The 13,879-nt window shown below is 59.7% G+C and overlaps 1 protein-coding gene across 1 annotated transcript; it reads right to left on the bottom strand.

Moving 5' to 3' along the window:
* Positions 1–4,328: 4,328 nt before the first annotated feature.
* Positions 4,329–13,611, bottom strand: SUN2 (Sad1 and UNC84 domain containing 2). The gene is made up of 17 exons (XM_026039872.1): positions 13,469–13,611; positions 12,943–13,115; positions 12,691–12,825; positions 12,368–12,572; positions 11,900–12,013; positions 11,612–11,787; positions 11,168–11,298; positions 10,713–10,904; positions 10,556–10,633; positions 9,974–10,017; positions 9,285–9,450; positions 8,872–9,099; positions 7,125–7,209; positions 6,824–6,939; positions 5,783–5,950; positions 5,393–5,485; positions 4,329–5,038 (listed from the first exon to the last, which is right to left on the bottom strand). Exons 1-17 carry the CDS (start codon positions 13,600–13,602, stop codon positions 4,925–4,927), a joined length of 2,352 nt encoding a protein of 783 aa, XP_025895657.1. The 5' UTR covers positions 13,603–13,611; the 3' UTR covers positions 4,329–4,924.
* Positions 13,612–13,879: the final 268 nt, after the last annotated feature.

Raw genomic sequence — 13,879 nt, 5'->3', positions numbered from 1 at the left:
TTTTTTTTTTTTAATAGCGTGTTCTGGCTTCTACAGGAAGGCCCTGCAAGGAGATACATGAATTGACTTGATATCAGTATCATGTGTTTTAACCACAGACTCTGTGGGTGATCAACTGCTTGTTTGTTCTTATCTTTTTTCTTCTATCCCTGCCTCTTCTATTCGCTCCCTGGAGGAGAAAACTGATCCAGTGCAGGCCTGTGGGGAGCGGTGGGAGCCTGTTAACATCTCGAGGGAGGAGGTGGTAGTGGCATTACAAGCAGACTGTAGCTCTCCACTGCAGGTGCAGTCCATCAGCCTCAGTTTCATTGAGGATTTCACCCAGTGAAATGTTTTTTGATAAGGGAAAGACTTCAAAGTTTCTGCCCCTCTTGGGATGGTTGTTCCTGTTTTCGTCTGTGGCAAGTACCACAAGTAGGGAGGTCATTCCCTTTTGCCTTGTGTTTTGAGATGATTTAAAGCCAGCTGAGCAAGAATAGGCTGTAAAGCTCTGGGGAGAGAGAGCATGTCTTGATGCTGGTGTATCAGCACTCCAGAAGCATTAAGCATTGTGGAAGAGGTGTGAGGAATATGGACTTTGCCTTAGAGACTGGAGTGGCCTGAGCAGTGGTGGAATCGGGAGGTTAGAGAGTCCTATCCAAGCTATGTGCCTAAATACCAGCGCTCTCCTGGGGAGGAACTATAGGCAGCTACAACACTAATAGCACCCACATTGTGAGGGGGTGTGAAGTGTGGCTAGAAGAGCATTAGGACCTGGCCTGTTTATGTTCTGGCTCTGCAGCAGCACCAAACTGCATCTGATTTCACTGCCCCCTGCTTCTGCAGGGAGCAGATTTCTCCAGGCAGTTTTTTTTTTYCTTTCTCCATTCCTTGTGCTCCGAATGAAGGAGACTGCTGAGGCTAGAAGCAGATTTACTTAAGTTCATGTGAAGGAGGTGGTGTGATCTCTCTTTTGTGACCAGCATTCAAAGATCACTCGGGCTGACGTGATCTATAAAATAAATTTTAAAAAAAAAGTTTGTTCGAAGTTAAAAACCTGTCTTGTCGCTTTTTGTCCCGCTGGAAAATCGGTGCTTGTTGCCGTCACTCCAAAAGCCAGGGCAGGGGTCTGGCACCTCATTCCTTTGCTACTGTGAAAGGAGGCTGCGCCTGTGGAAGCTGCTCCCATCCCTTCGCTGCAGCAGCTCCTCTGCGAAGTGCTGCTCTAGCCAGTCACTTGGGGCCAGCTCCAGCCGGGACACTTGGKCTTCCTGCAGGAGGTAGGTTGCTCACTGCTGCCTGCACTTGGGCCTTTGCTGCTGCCACCAGGCACCGGTCCCTTTCCTCTGTTGTCTGTGTGTTCACATGTAGCCCCTGCTCTCCAGCCAGATCTAGCTCCTCGCCCCAGGAAAAAGGCACTGAGGCAGGGGCTGATACCAAATGCGCCTCCCTTCTAGCATGGTTTTCTTCTGAAGAGCTGCTGGAAATCCCCTCACGTGGAGTCTGTCTCTGGTCCATCATATTCCAGTCAACACTGGTGGGATTCCCCCTGCCCCCTTTTGTAGCTGTTTTCAGACTCCTGGCTTGCTGAAGCTGAGTATAAAATACTCCCTTTTCACTTGGTCTTATCCTGCTGCTGGGTAACTTATATCCCGTGTTAAGGAAAAGGGAGTAATGTGTAGCTAACCTTTAATTGAGCTTTTTGTCAGGCCTGAGATTTGTTAGAAGGGACAGGTCATGCTGCAAAGTAAGGATGTGGTATGAACAGGGCAAGCATTCATCTGTTCAGGAGGCAACTACGTGGTGGATAGAGGCTCTGTAATAAACTTAGGGAAAGAAAGTTAAAAGCTCCATAAAAGCAAGAGCTGAAATCTTGCAGCACTACGTGGAGTTTTGTCTGATGGTTGTGCAAGCTTCTTCACTAGCAAAGGCACCTGCGAAACACTTCAAAGGCCAACACTTTTGATATAATTTATTTTTCTTTTTATTTTTTCTTGCATAGGCATAAATTACAATCCGTTGATTAAAAAATAAAACGAACAAAACAGTGCAGCATTTTGCAACAGGCTACAAAATCTCATACAAATTCATCTCCTACCCTGTAACCACCCATTTATGCAGGGCTAATTTTAACACTTGTGTTAGGGACAAACCAAGAATGAGGGGAAAATAAAGGAGGCAGAGGGAGTGGATATGGGAAGGCTGCTCCGCCAGCTGCCTCGTTGCTCTGGTCTCGTGCTGCTCATCCTAAGGAGCTGGGGACTCCAGAGGCCCCAGGCTGAGGGGGGCATTACTGCATGCTGCYTTTTTTCTTGCCCTCTTCTTCCTTGCAGCTGTACAGTGCAGGAAAGGGGTCACAGAGATGCAAAGAGATGCCTCCATGGGCACTCAGTGCTTGTGCTGCAGCCCCGATCCAGTGTCCAGCTCAGGGCCCTGTAAATGGCACTTACCCTTCCTGTGTGCAAGCGGAGCAGGCCCAGGGCACCCAGCACACAGAGGGCACTAAAATGAGAGCTAAGCACTGCAGAGAAGCACGGAAGATGGGATTTCCTCCCCCTTTTGGCTCCAAGGGGTTTTACCCCACAAGGGCAGAGAYGCGGAGCTTTCTCCCGCAGGGATCCACCTTTCCTTTCATTACCCCTGCAAGCTCCTTCTCTTAAAGCAGGCGGTTCCATGGCCCTTGGCTAGTGGTTAGGAGAGCCTCAGAAGGAGCAAAGGGGCCAGGTTCCAGCTCCATCCACAGGGGAAAGAGGCCCCCTTTTCCCACCTCTCACTCCAGTGCCTTATTTACAAAAAGGCCAGTCCCTCAGGCAGGCGCTCTCCCCACAAGGGAGCCAGAAGGGAYAGGAGCAAAATGGCCTTCTCGCCTCATGGTTATGGTATTGGAAGGACACAGAAATGCTGTGAGGAAGGAGACTCTCATCTCCGCATGCCAGCACTGTTTCTCATCGGATAAGCCACAGAAAGACTGCTGAGCCTAGCAAGGCCTAGGCCTCTGCAGAAKCCCCACTGCGCACAAAGGGCCCTGGCAGGAGCCGTGGCTCCAAGGCTAAGCAGGCAGTTGCACACACGTTTAAAATAACTTTGGCTGTAGCTGCCAAAAATTGTCTCTAGGCTCAATATAGGACAGAATTTATCTTCGCTGGCTGCGGCTCTGCTCTCTTCTGGCAGCAGAGGCCTCCATGAGACTCCAAGGGAGAACTGTGGAAGTGGGACTAGGCCTCAGGGATAGTCCCTGGACTAGGATAGGAAGCTAGTTTGCTTTCTTGGAAAAGGAAGACCCGCTCAGGAAGGCAGCGTTGCCACCTCTCTCCCCCTTGGGTAGCATTAAAGGCATGTAGCTGGGAGAAACCCCCTCAGCTCTCCCCTGCACCAGGTCCCTTTGCCCCACTGTGCTTCAGGCAGAAAGACCAGAGCAGGAGCCRCTTTCTCTTGCTCCCCCAGCACTTGCACTGCCTGGGAAAGGCGATGCCAGCAGCAGCCTGCCAAAACGACAGCCAGGAGAGCCCTTGGCTTCTCTTTCAACTCRAGACAATCCGGTGGGGATGTCATAAACGCTATCCAAGAACATGAGCCCAACGAGCGGGGCACTCACTGCCCCATCCCCGCCGGCTGCGTGCGGCAGCCGCATCCTGCCCTTGTGCCCTGCTCCACAGCTGCACGCGCACGGAGCGGGCCTCGGCCTCCCCAGCACCTTGCCTACGTACAGCTGCACCTACAGGCAAGCGGGCACGAGTTGCCCGCGCTCCAAGGGCCTCCTCCCAGGGAAGGAAAGCAAGGGAGCAAGCCCGGCTGCTGCCCCGGGGACGCAGCGGCAGCCGACGGCACCTCACCCRGCAGCCGCTGCCACGGACGTCGCCATCCCGAGCCCGGCATTCCAACAGCTCTGCCCAGCTTAGCCTAGCTTAGCTTGCTGCGCGCACTAGTCTCGTACTACATAAAGCTCTAGCCCGCTCTGGGCCTAAGCCGCTCGCCCGAGCGCTACCACATGACAGAACATTCTCTGGTTAAGTAGAAACTGCATGGGAAAAAAAAACCTTTTTTTTTTTCCCTTTGTTATTACAAAAAAAGCCCTGACGCCCTCACCTCAGACCAGCCCTCCCCCCTTAGAAAACAACAGAGCAGCCCGCAAAGGGGAAGCAGGTGCCGGGGGCTGTCAATAGCATCGTGACACGGCGCAGCCGGCAGCAAAGCAGCGCGGGGGGCCACRCTTCACAGCCCCCCGTCCGTCCTTCTCCCTCCCCGCTGCCCTGAATCCTTTGATACTAATACTGCTTCARTACTGCCTTACTTGCCCTCTGCTAGCCGCTTCTGAAGAGCTGGGCCTTTAGGAAGCCAAGGCCAAGGCAGAAGGATGGCCCCAAGCAGAAGGGAGGTGACAGCGACACGAGACTCGCTGCTCGTGACAAGCTCCCCACGTGCTTTGAAGTCACCAAACCGGTCACCAAGGCCACGCACGCTGCAACATGCCCAAGCCTGCATGAAGCAGCACACAGGATTACAGACACCTTCCACAAGCCACAGGAAGGTTGCGTGCGCCATCAGAAAGGAGGTGGGGAAAGAGGGGACAYGTGGACTGCACCGGCCTGATAAAAAGCTAGCTTAAAAAGTCAAAGAGTCCGATATGCGTGGAAAAGAACCCAGGCCATGCTAGGACCCACAYAGGATGCTCTTGCCTTACCACCCCGTCCTCTGAAGACTACAGTCTTCTCCCCTAAATACCAATTTTCCCCCTCTGCAAGCAGCAGCACAGAAAAGCTGAAGGGGAACAAGTTCTCCAGGGGGGCTGCATGAACCTCCCAGCGTTTTTTTACATGTGAAGCRGCAAAAAAATGGACGAATTCCCTGTCGCTCTCTTCCAGGCAGCCTCCTCCCTGCGCCATCATCCCGCGCTGCCCGTGCGGGACCGGGGCGGCCGGCCGGGACGGACGGTCGGGCGGGGGGGTCAGTGCACTGGCTCCCCGTGCACGCGGAAGCGGTAGATGCAGGTGTATTCGGGGTGCCCCCAGTTGCTCAGGATCCGGAGCTCCACCAGCTGGAACGTGGCCCCATCTTCACTCTTAGCAAGAAGGGAGAGAGAGAGGAGATGGTTCAAAGCAGGAAGGGAAACATGCGCCTGAGCCCTTGGGATAGGGGGAAAACATTCCTCAAATTTGGCTGCCAGTGGCTGCCAGGGACACGAGCTGGCCTGGGGCCAAGGACAGGAGCAAAACTTGCAGCAATCCCTCCCAGAATGACAGGAGCCGGAACAGCGACTCCTCATAGGCAAATCTTCCAAGGACCAACCAAGCACCTTTAGGGTGGCTTTGCGGCCCTCAGGTCCTCCACCCGGGCATCCCCCAGCAGCACTGCCTGCTCCCTGCTGCGGGGGCTCAGCCTGGCGGCAGGGCTCCTRCGCCAGCCCACACCTCACCTTCAAGTAGAACGTCTGGATGGGGTCACCATCGTGGTTGTAGGTGAACTGTCCAAGGAGGGCGCCCTCCTCCTCTCTTTCCTCTTTCAAACCCTACGGGGAACAAGCAAAGGGGGAAGGGAGGCAGAGAGGGAGAACGTGAGGTGACCAGAGTCCAGGGCAGATGTGGGGGACGGAGACAAGTGCGTCTGGATACCGTGCCTGCCTTTCCGGGCCAAAACACACAAAGGGGAACAGGGACCAGTGGGAAGAGACAGAAGAAAGACCAAGAGTTACACCTACTCGCTCCCCTTTTCCCACCAAGCACATCACACACATCATCCTCTTGCAGTCCTCTGCACAGTCTCCCCACATCCACCTGCTCCCTGGGGTCCAGGAGAGGATACTCACGTAGACAGTGAAGTCCTTGGGAGCACTAGGGATGGTCCCCTGGGGCGAGAGGTTTCTCGGGATGTGCTCCAGCGTCACAGCCGTGGGACGGATGGGGCTGGAGAGGCGGATCACCGCAAAGCCCTGGGATCCACGGAATGCCCAGCAGTTCCCRGGGTTGACGTCTGGCTACGCGCACGGGAACAAGACACCAGCTCTCAGGCATGAGCAGGAAGGTTACTGCCATTACCACTGCTTTTCTCCCGCTGTTACCTCGGCTCCCTCATCCTGGAGCATTTTACAGGCTCCATGAGGATGTATTTATTCCCTATAAGATGCTGCCACCTCTGGACAGCACAGCAGCTGTTAACTGTGTGGAGGAGTGTGAGGGGACCACGCTGCTCCAAAGCGACTGTCTAAGCTGCTGTAAAGAAAGTCCTCTTTCTTCACAGCACACAGAGAGGGACAAGGGCCAGGCTGGTCCTGGGCTGAGCTGAACACCCAGCTCAAGGCGAGACAGTCCCAGGTGGGACCCAGAAGGGTGACTCAAGACCTGCCACTTGCTTTTTACTCCAGCATCATCACAACTTGCCTCAGGAAACACACCAACCGCTGCGCCCAACTTTGTTCCAGCCTTACGCAGTGGCCGCCACTTCTGGAAGGCTGCCTGGTCGCAAACTACCCCCAGAGTGAGACCAGCGCACGCAGCCACGGCACTGAAGACCTATGAAAACTGTACAGGTGTCTCTGCATCCTGTTCCCTTCCCCCAGTGCTTCCTCTGCCCTCCTGGGGACAGCAGGAGTTACCCTCCTCCATGTGGAGTGTGCAAAAGAGGCGCCTCCCAGGACACTAGCATAGTGAAAGGTGAAGAAAAGAAGGGGGTGTAAGTGGCCCTGGAGAGGAGAAACTAGGTGGGACAGAGGGAGCAGGGGCTCAGGAAGAAAAGGAAAGGAGAGGGCTGTCTCTAAGCTCACTCAAGCAACAGGATGGGCCAAATCCATCGGAGATTGAGGGAGAAACGGGGACGGCAGCGGCTGGGCCCTGCTCCCCGCGGCACTCACCTGCAGGATGACGCGCGGGGACTGCGAGTGGTACCACAGCGGGATCCCGAAGAGGCTCAGCAGCGCCGTCTTGGTCTCGTAGGTCTCCGAGCAGCGGGTGTTAATGACGCTGGCCCCTGGCGCGGAGCGGGAAGGCCGCGGTGAGGCGGCAGCTTCCAGGCGCCGGGCGGCCCCCGCAGCGCGGGAGCCGGGACAGCATTCCCACACACGCCCAGTGCTTCCCAGTGCTGCCCATGCGCGGCTCGCAGCGCAGAAGGGAGCCAGCCTCCCCCAGCCCCAGGGCTGAGGGACTGGCGCCTACCTGCCGACTCCAGCGCGTAGTCCACCATGCCCACGCGGTCCTCGCTGTAGCGCCGCAGGGCCTGCTCCACGATGCGGTGCACTTGCTGCGGGGAGAGCAGGGGGCACGAGAGGGCTGAAGGGCTGGCAAGGACACCCTGTCCCCTGACGSATCCGGGGCCCTGGGCTAGCGCCTCCTCCTGGGACAAAGGCCCTTTCCCAAAGCAGCCAGCAGGAGAATCCATGCAGCAAAGRCACGAGGTTGTGCATTTGGCTACAGAGATGTGTTAGGTGTTCCTGGAAACATCTTGGCTACAGCTGCCACACATGGTGGTGGCAATGTGCAGGCATGCTGGATTCCCCTTCCCCATCCTGATGGATGGGCTGGCTGCACCAGAGGAGCTGGATGCCCTGCAGATGCTGGACACAGCCTTTCAGCTCGTGTGGCTCTCCCAGCTTCATCCTGCTGCTTCCCCTTCTCATAGGGACCAACACCAGCTTGCCCTATCTGGCAAACCCGAGGCTGCAACACCAGCATTGCATGAGATCACACAAGTCACTGAATCCCAGAAAAGAAAAAAAAATCCTTCCACTTCTCCCAGACAGGCAAACAAGAAATAAATATATTCCTCAGGAACTGAATCCAAGAGGAGGGATCCAGCACCACTGTTTGGTGTCTAAATTTTATAGCATTCATGAGGCCTGAGTGGACTGTGGGGCAGAGCCTGCTGTTAATCCCTGTTTTTGCCTCTCTCCACGTGCCCTCCATAGCRGATTGCCAACAAATCTTTCCAAAACAGACAGGCTCATTTTTTCCTGTGGTGTCATTCAATTAAAATGCCCCCCCCCAAAAAAAAGTCCCTGCATCACTGCAGAGAGCAGCAGTAAGTGGGACTGTTTGCAAACATCCCGTCCCAGCCATGGAAACCTCGCTGGGCTTTTCCTGCCTGGCTTTCGGGTGAATGACGTGCGAGCCCCGGCGTCCTCACGCCTCCTCCTTTCTCCACATCTCCCTGGCCCAAGAACTAAGGGCCTGAGCACCGGCGGCAGGTTTTAGAGGCGAGGCAGGCAGACCGTGGCTGCCTCCTCTTCCTCTCCCGCCCTCACCTGCAAGGCACAGGCCCACACTTGCAGGATAACCCAGCAGCCATGGGAGCTGCCCCTCTTTAAAGGGGGCTGCAGAATCCTGTCTAGCAGGCTTCCCAAACCAGCCTCTTCCCTTAGAGTTAGTAGATCCCAGAGCAGGCCAGACACATGCCGAGACAAGCGCCCTGCCACAAGGCATCCGCCTGGAGAGGCGAGGAAAGAGATGCTCACAGGGGCCAAGCAAGGAATACTGTGTTCAGCGAGCAAAGGAGGGACAGAGCAGGAGCACAAGCTCTTCCCGCAAGGCCGAGCGTGYCCCAGGCCCAGCAGCTTCTTAATCCCACCCACCCCCGCTGGAAACCTCTGATGCAGGAGAACTGGTTTGTGTTAAGACGCAAAAGCAAAGCACACATCTTGGCAAGAGGCTGCCAAGCTTGACACGGGGTTTTGCAAGGAAAGCAGCAAAGGGGCAAGAGGAAAACACACCGAGTCTGCCAGCCCTAACGTCACCTTCACCACAGCGTATCCTAGCCTGCTCCAACACCCATCTGCACAGCCGGGAGCAGCATCCCGGGCACAAGGGCTGTCCCCATGTCTCCACTATACGCCAGGCACGTGTGCCCGGGCCTTCCACGGTGCCTCCAGCGCCCACAGGTGCCGCATGTCCCCAGGCTACCACTCACCTCCTCMGTGACGCCTGCCATGCCCCCGTGCTGCAGGGCCACTCCAATGCCAGCCTGGGCGTCCTGTGCCGAAAGCGCCCGCTCCTCCAAGACCTTGGCGAGGATCCTGCGCTCCAGGGCCTGGAGCTCAGCTTGCAAGTCTTCCCGCTGCAGGAAGAGGCCGGCTGCACCGTCCCGCCGTGGCTGCGACAAGAACTGGCTCACCCAGGCTGGGATCTGTCCTTCCACCTGCAGCAGCAAGGCGGGAGCTCAGCCCCGGGTAGAGCTGCCTCCCGTCCTCCACCACAAGGACTTGGCAGGTCCCCGGGATCAATCCGCAAGGGGACCGATGCCCTTGGCAAGAGCGCTCCCGAAAACCCAGGCAGCCCCGAGATGGGGCAGGCCAGACCCACTGTGGAGGATCAGGAACTCACGTCTGTTCGCACTCCCTTGATCTGCTCCAGCATGACCTCCATGTGCTTCCCCACCACCTCCTGGTCCGACTTYAGGAGTGCCAGCTCCCTCTTCAGGCCCGCCAGCTCCCGCTCCAGTTTGTCCATGTCCTKCTGGAAGCTCCCCCTCAGGGCCTCCTGCGTGGAGCTGCACCCCACCAAGAGAGGAAACACAACAAGGGCACGAGSGTGAGCCGGGCAGCACGGCAGACTRGGGATTCGCAGCCCAGCTGCCAGCRACSGACGATCCCAGCTCCCCTCCTCAAACCTGGGGCCTCTGCCCCACCGGCTAGAGCTCCCGGCCGTGGGACTGCTCCCGCCTGCGTGGCTCCAGGTGACACAGGTCTCGGCCACCATCACTCGCTGCTGCCTCCCCTGCAGCAGCCTTGCTACCCAGGGCACTTCTCGCTCAACCTCTTTTCCTTAAAATGGTGCTTTTCAGTCTCTCTCAGCTCCCTCACCAAACTTGAGCTGGAAACCCTTTCCAAGCTCTGCAAAAAGCAATTTCACCCCACTATGTGTGCAATTTCACCCCACTATGTGTGCAATTTCACCCCACTATGTGTGCAATTTCACCCCACTATGTGCTTGCCCCTAACACAGGACACAAGCGTAGGCGGGAGAGGTGAAGTCGCGGTGAGAAGCGGCTCAGCCCAGGCGGCCAACGGTACCTCTGCCACTCCGAGTTCAGCTTGAGCAAGCGGGCCTCCATCTCCTGCCAAAACAGTCACAAGGGAAACAAAAACGCCCGGGTAAGATCCGCAACGAGTACGTGAAACTAAGCAAAGTCATGTCAGGATGCAGGYGTCTCAACCAGAATAGGCTGTTCCCTGTCCTTTGCAGCAGGGCTGCTCCGCTGGGAGAGCCGGCAGGACAAGGGAAACCAGGGGCCTCCCCCAAGGCCCTCTCTCCTGCTGATGTCTTGGCCCCGCTCTACCCTCCCCAAGCACAGACACGGCACACACTGCCCTACTTCCCGGGAGTTGTGCCACAGGGAACGACGCTCGCCTCTTGGTTGCTGGACATGGAAAGCCCAGTTTGGACCTTTGCCAGCTGGGGCATAAACGCAGCCTCCACAGTGCTTCCCGTCCCCACCACCCCGCTCCCGTGCGGAAACAAGCCTGGCAGGAGGCTCCCACCAACACCACATCCACTTGCTGGCACCCAGCACGGACACATCCCGCTTCCAAGGGACGACAGGTCCCCCCATCCCTCCCCRCACTCCCGGGAGCGGCGAGGGCTCCTGCCCGTACCTGCGAGGCTTGCGCGACCTTCCCCAGGCGCTCGTTCAAATCGCCCTGCACCTGGGCTCGGAGGGCGTCCAGCTCTCCCTGCGGGACACGGGGACGTGAGCGCCCCGCGCGGAGCCCCGGCTCGCTCCGCCGGGGCGGCCCCGCGCCGCCGGCTCACCTGGCCGCGGCGCACGTGCTCCGCGAGCTCCTCTTGCCGCCGGCTCAGCAGCCCCTCGAGCAGCGCCAGCGCGTCCCCCTGCTGCAGCTCGCCCCTCCGCGGCCGCCACCGCGACGCCTCGGCCTCCAGCGCCTCGAGCCGCTGCTCCAGGGCCTGCAGCCGCGCCAGGAGCTGCGGCGTCCCGCTCGGCCCCTGCGGCGGCACAGGGAAGCACCGTCCAAGAGCAGCCCTGCGCACGGCGCCAACCCCTGGGGTTGCTCCTGAGGGACCAGCACTGACACCCGCCGGTCCCAAAGGGACGTCGTTCATGTGTCACTTCCTTGAAAAGGGCACGTGGCTTGTGCCACCCCTCCAGGGATGCCTGGAAAGCTGACAGGGCCGTAGCGGGAGCCCGATCACGTGGCCCTACGTGTCCCCATGGGCACCCACCCCAGCRGCCCCACGCCAGCCCTTACCTGATCCAGGGCAGTCAGGTCCCAAGCTCCCTGCACGTCAGCTCCTCCAGGGGAGGAGACTCTGGCAGATCCCCAGGGAAACGCAGGGAAGCTGAGCGTGGACAGGCCATACGGGTAGAAATACCAAGTGGCTGGCAAGGCAGAGAGATGAGAGGGTGAAGGCGGTGGGCAGGGAGCGTGCCATAGCAGAGTCCACCTCCATCAAGCATCACTTGGTGGCCTCTGGGGGCAGGGGTGACAAGGCGCTGGGAACGAGGGGCCCCAAGCCTGTCCCCAGGCACCATCCTGCCCCACGTGCCAGGATTTGGGCTCTGCCATTTGCGCKGCAGCGGGGCGCCAGCTTCGAGTCCCCGGCACAACGGTACCGTCCCTCCACTCGGCGCAGGACGGAAGGGCTTTCGCGGGGCAGAGAGGACAGAGAGCCACGAGCCCCGGGTTCCTTACCATAGGCGACCGCAGCGAGGAGCAGCAGGAGCAGCAGCAGCAGCAGGAACTTCTTCAGAGCCGAACAGCCTCTGGAGAGGCGAGAAGAAAGAGGCGCCTGTGCGGCCGCAGCTGCCTTCTCCCATGCGTGGCCCTCCTTTGGGCTCGAGCCAGAAATGGGGGATCGGTAGGGAGAGCTCCACCAGAAAAAGACCACATTAAACACATGAAYAAAGCAAATTCAGCGGCGAGCACTGCCCCAGCCTGCAGCGCGTGCCCCGCGCTTCGCGCCGCCTGCGCCCCGCTCACCTCCGCGGGGCAATGCCGTCCATCGGGGCAGCTCCGCCGCCGAGCCGGCGCCACGCGCCTCTGACCCCCAAGAGCAGCCAGCCCAGGAACCGGGCTGTGAGAGACGGATCTACCCTCAGGACGGGAGCCCGGCACACGCGTGCCCGCGCTCCCCRGGCTGCTCCGGCTCTCCCCAGTGCTCCCGATGGGAGGACAGGAGGGGACAACACGGTTCAGTTCCACTGCATGCACCCCATCACTCGGCTCGGCTAGGAACCTTCAGGCTCACCCAGCAGCTGCACTTGGGCTTTTACCCTCACATCCCTCACAGGCACAGATCCCTTCAGCAGCTTTCAAAACCTTTCCACTCATGCACGTACCTTTTATTTCCCCCCCYTTAATTATTWTTTTTTTTTTTTWWAAAAAAAAAGCTTCTGACTTCAGTTTCTTYAATTAGTGACACTTCAGGGACAGTAACAAACCTAAGGCCAAGGAGCATCCACCCGAGCAGGCAATAGTGCTCGCGGTCTCGTGGGGAGGGCAGAGCCCCACAAAGCATCAAGGTGCCGTGGGAAGCCACCCGTATGCCCACACTCACCCGGAGAGGTGAGCACGTGCCAGAGGAAGGAGCCGAYGCGGGAGGCTGCGCTCCGGAGCCCCGACCCGGAGCTGCTCTGGCCCGAGCTAAAGTGACCTGCGGGAAAAGGAGGGCGAGACRGGGTGAACGGCCAGGCGGAGCTCGCCAAGGGCCTCGGCAGAAAGCTGCTCTCGGCCAGTGACTGATCCCACCACCCTTCTCCCCGCATCCCTACCACCATAGTCRTCTTCCGAGGAGTAGCCGGACGAGGAGGCGTACGTGTCGTACGTCTTGCTCTCCACCAGCCCGTTGGTTTTACTGGCCTCGGTATCCCCCGTCCCTCTTCTCCTCCTCATCGAGAGCTCCCCACCTGCACCAAAACAGGGGCCCCGCTGAGGAACCAGCRCAGCTGAGCGCCCCGCGGGTGACCAGCGCTGCTGGCGCCGCGTCCGAYGGGCAGCCCGTGGCCACGGCACGGGCCGCTCACCCCAGAAGCTGCTGCTGTCCAGGCCGTYGTCGAAGGCCGAGCTGCCCAGGGCYGAGAGCGGCCTGCTGCCGCCCAGGTAGGACTCGCTCATCATGGACTCGCTGTAGTAGGTGGTCTGGGTGCTGGGGCCGGGCGAGAGGCGCTTCATGCTGCTCGATTTCCTCCTGATGGTTCTGCCGGAGGTGAGAGGACGCTCGCAAGCGCGGCGCGGGGCCGCCGGGACGCAGCAGCGGGAGCCGGGGAGCCGCGGCGCTGCCCGGCGCCTCCTCTGCCCCGCGCGCTGCCCTCGTCCCGCGCGGGCGCCCCAGGAGCACCGAGGCGCTGCCGCCTCCGCCGCCGCTTCCCGCCGAGGTGCCGCCTCCCGCTGCGGCAGCGAGGTGCTCCGCCGCCCGCCCGCCGCGGCTTCCTGCCCGCGCAGGACGGAAACGCCGAGCGTGCAGGGGGGACAGGGCCGCGCTCTCGGCGCGGCACGAGCCGGCGCACGAATATCAGCGAGGCGGGGACCCGACCTCCCCCGKGCACCGACCTGGGGGCGGCCTCCTTGAAGGGGGGCTGCAGCCCGCCCGGCAGGGAGCTGCTGCCGCCGCTGCTGCTGGCGGCCGCGTCCTCATCGCCCGCGTAGTAGCGCGAGGTGCCCAGGCGCTGGCTGCGGCGGGACATGGCGCCCGACTGGCACCGCGCGCCGCCCTGGCAGGGACGGAGGGAGGGAGAAGGCGCCGAGCGCGTCAGCGGCCGGGACGGCGCGAGGCTCGGCCGGCACCTGCCCCCGCGCGGGACAGGGACGCCCGCTATGGGGCTGCAACCGCCCTCCGCGGCCCCCATGTCACGGCAGGCCATCGGGCACCGAGCAGCCAAGAACCCCCTGGGACCCATCCCGTGGGGCTCCCCATGGGACCAGGAGGGCCACCCCAACCCTGCACCCGTCCCACACATCCCC

The sequence above is a fragment of the Nothoprocta perdicaria genome, unplaced genomic scaffold (genome assembly GCF_003342845.1).
Source record: "Nothoprocta perdicaria isolate Ctin4 unplaced genomic scaffold, notPer1 scaffold_244, whole genome shotgun sequence".
Classification (NCBI taxonomy): domain Eukaryota; kingdom Metazoa; phylum Chordata; class Aves; order Tinamiformes; family Tinamidae; genus Nothoprocta; species Nothoprocta perdicaria.
Note: the sequence above shows the minus strand (reverse complement) of the source record. Positions and strands in the feature narration are given on the sequence as shown.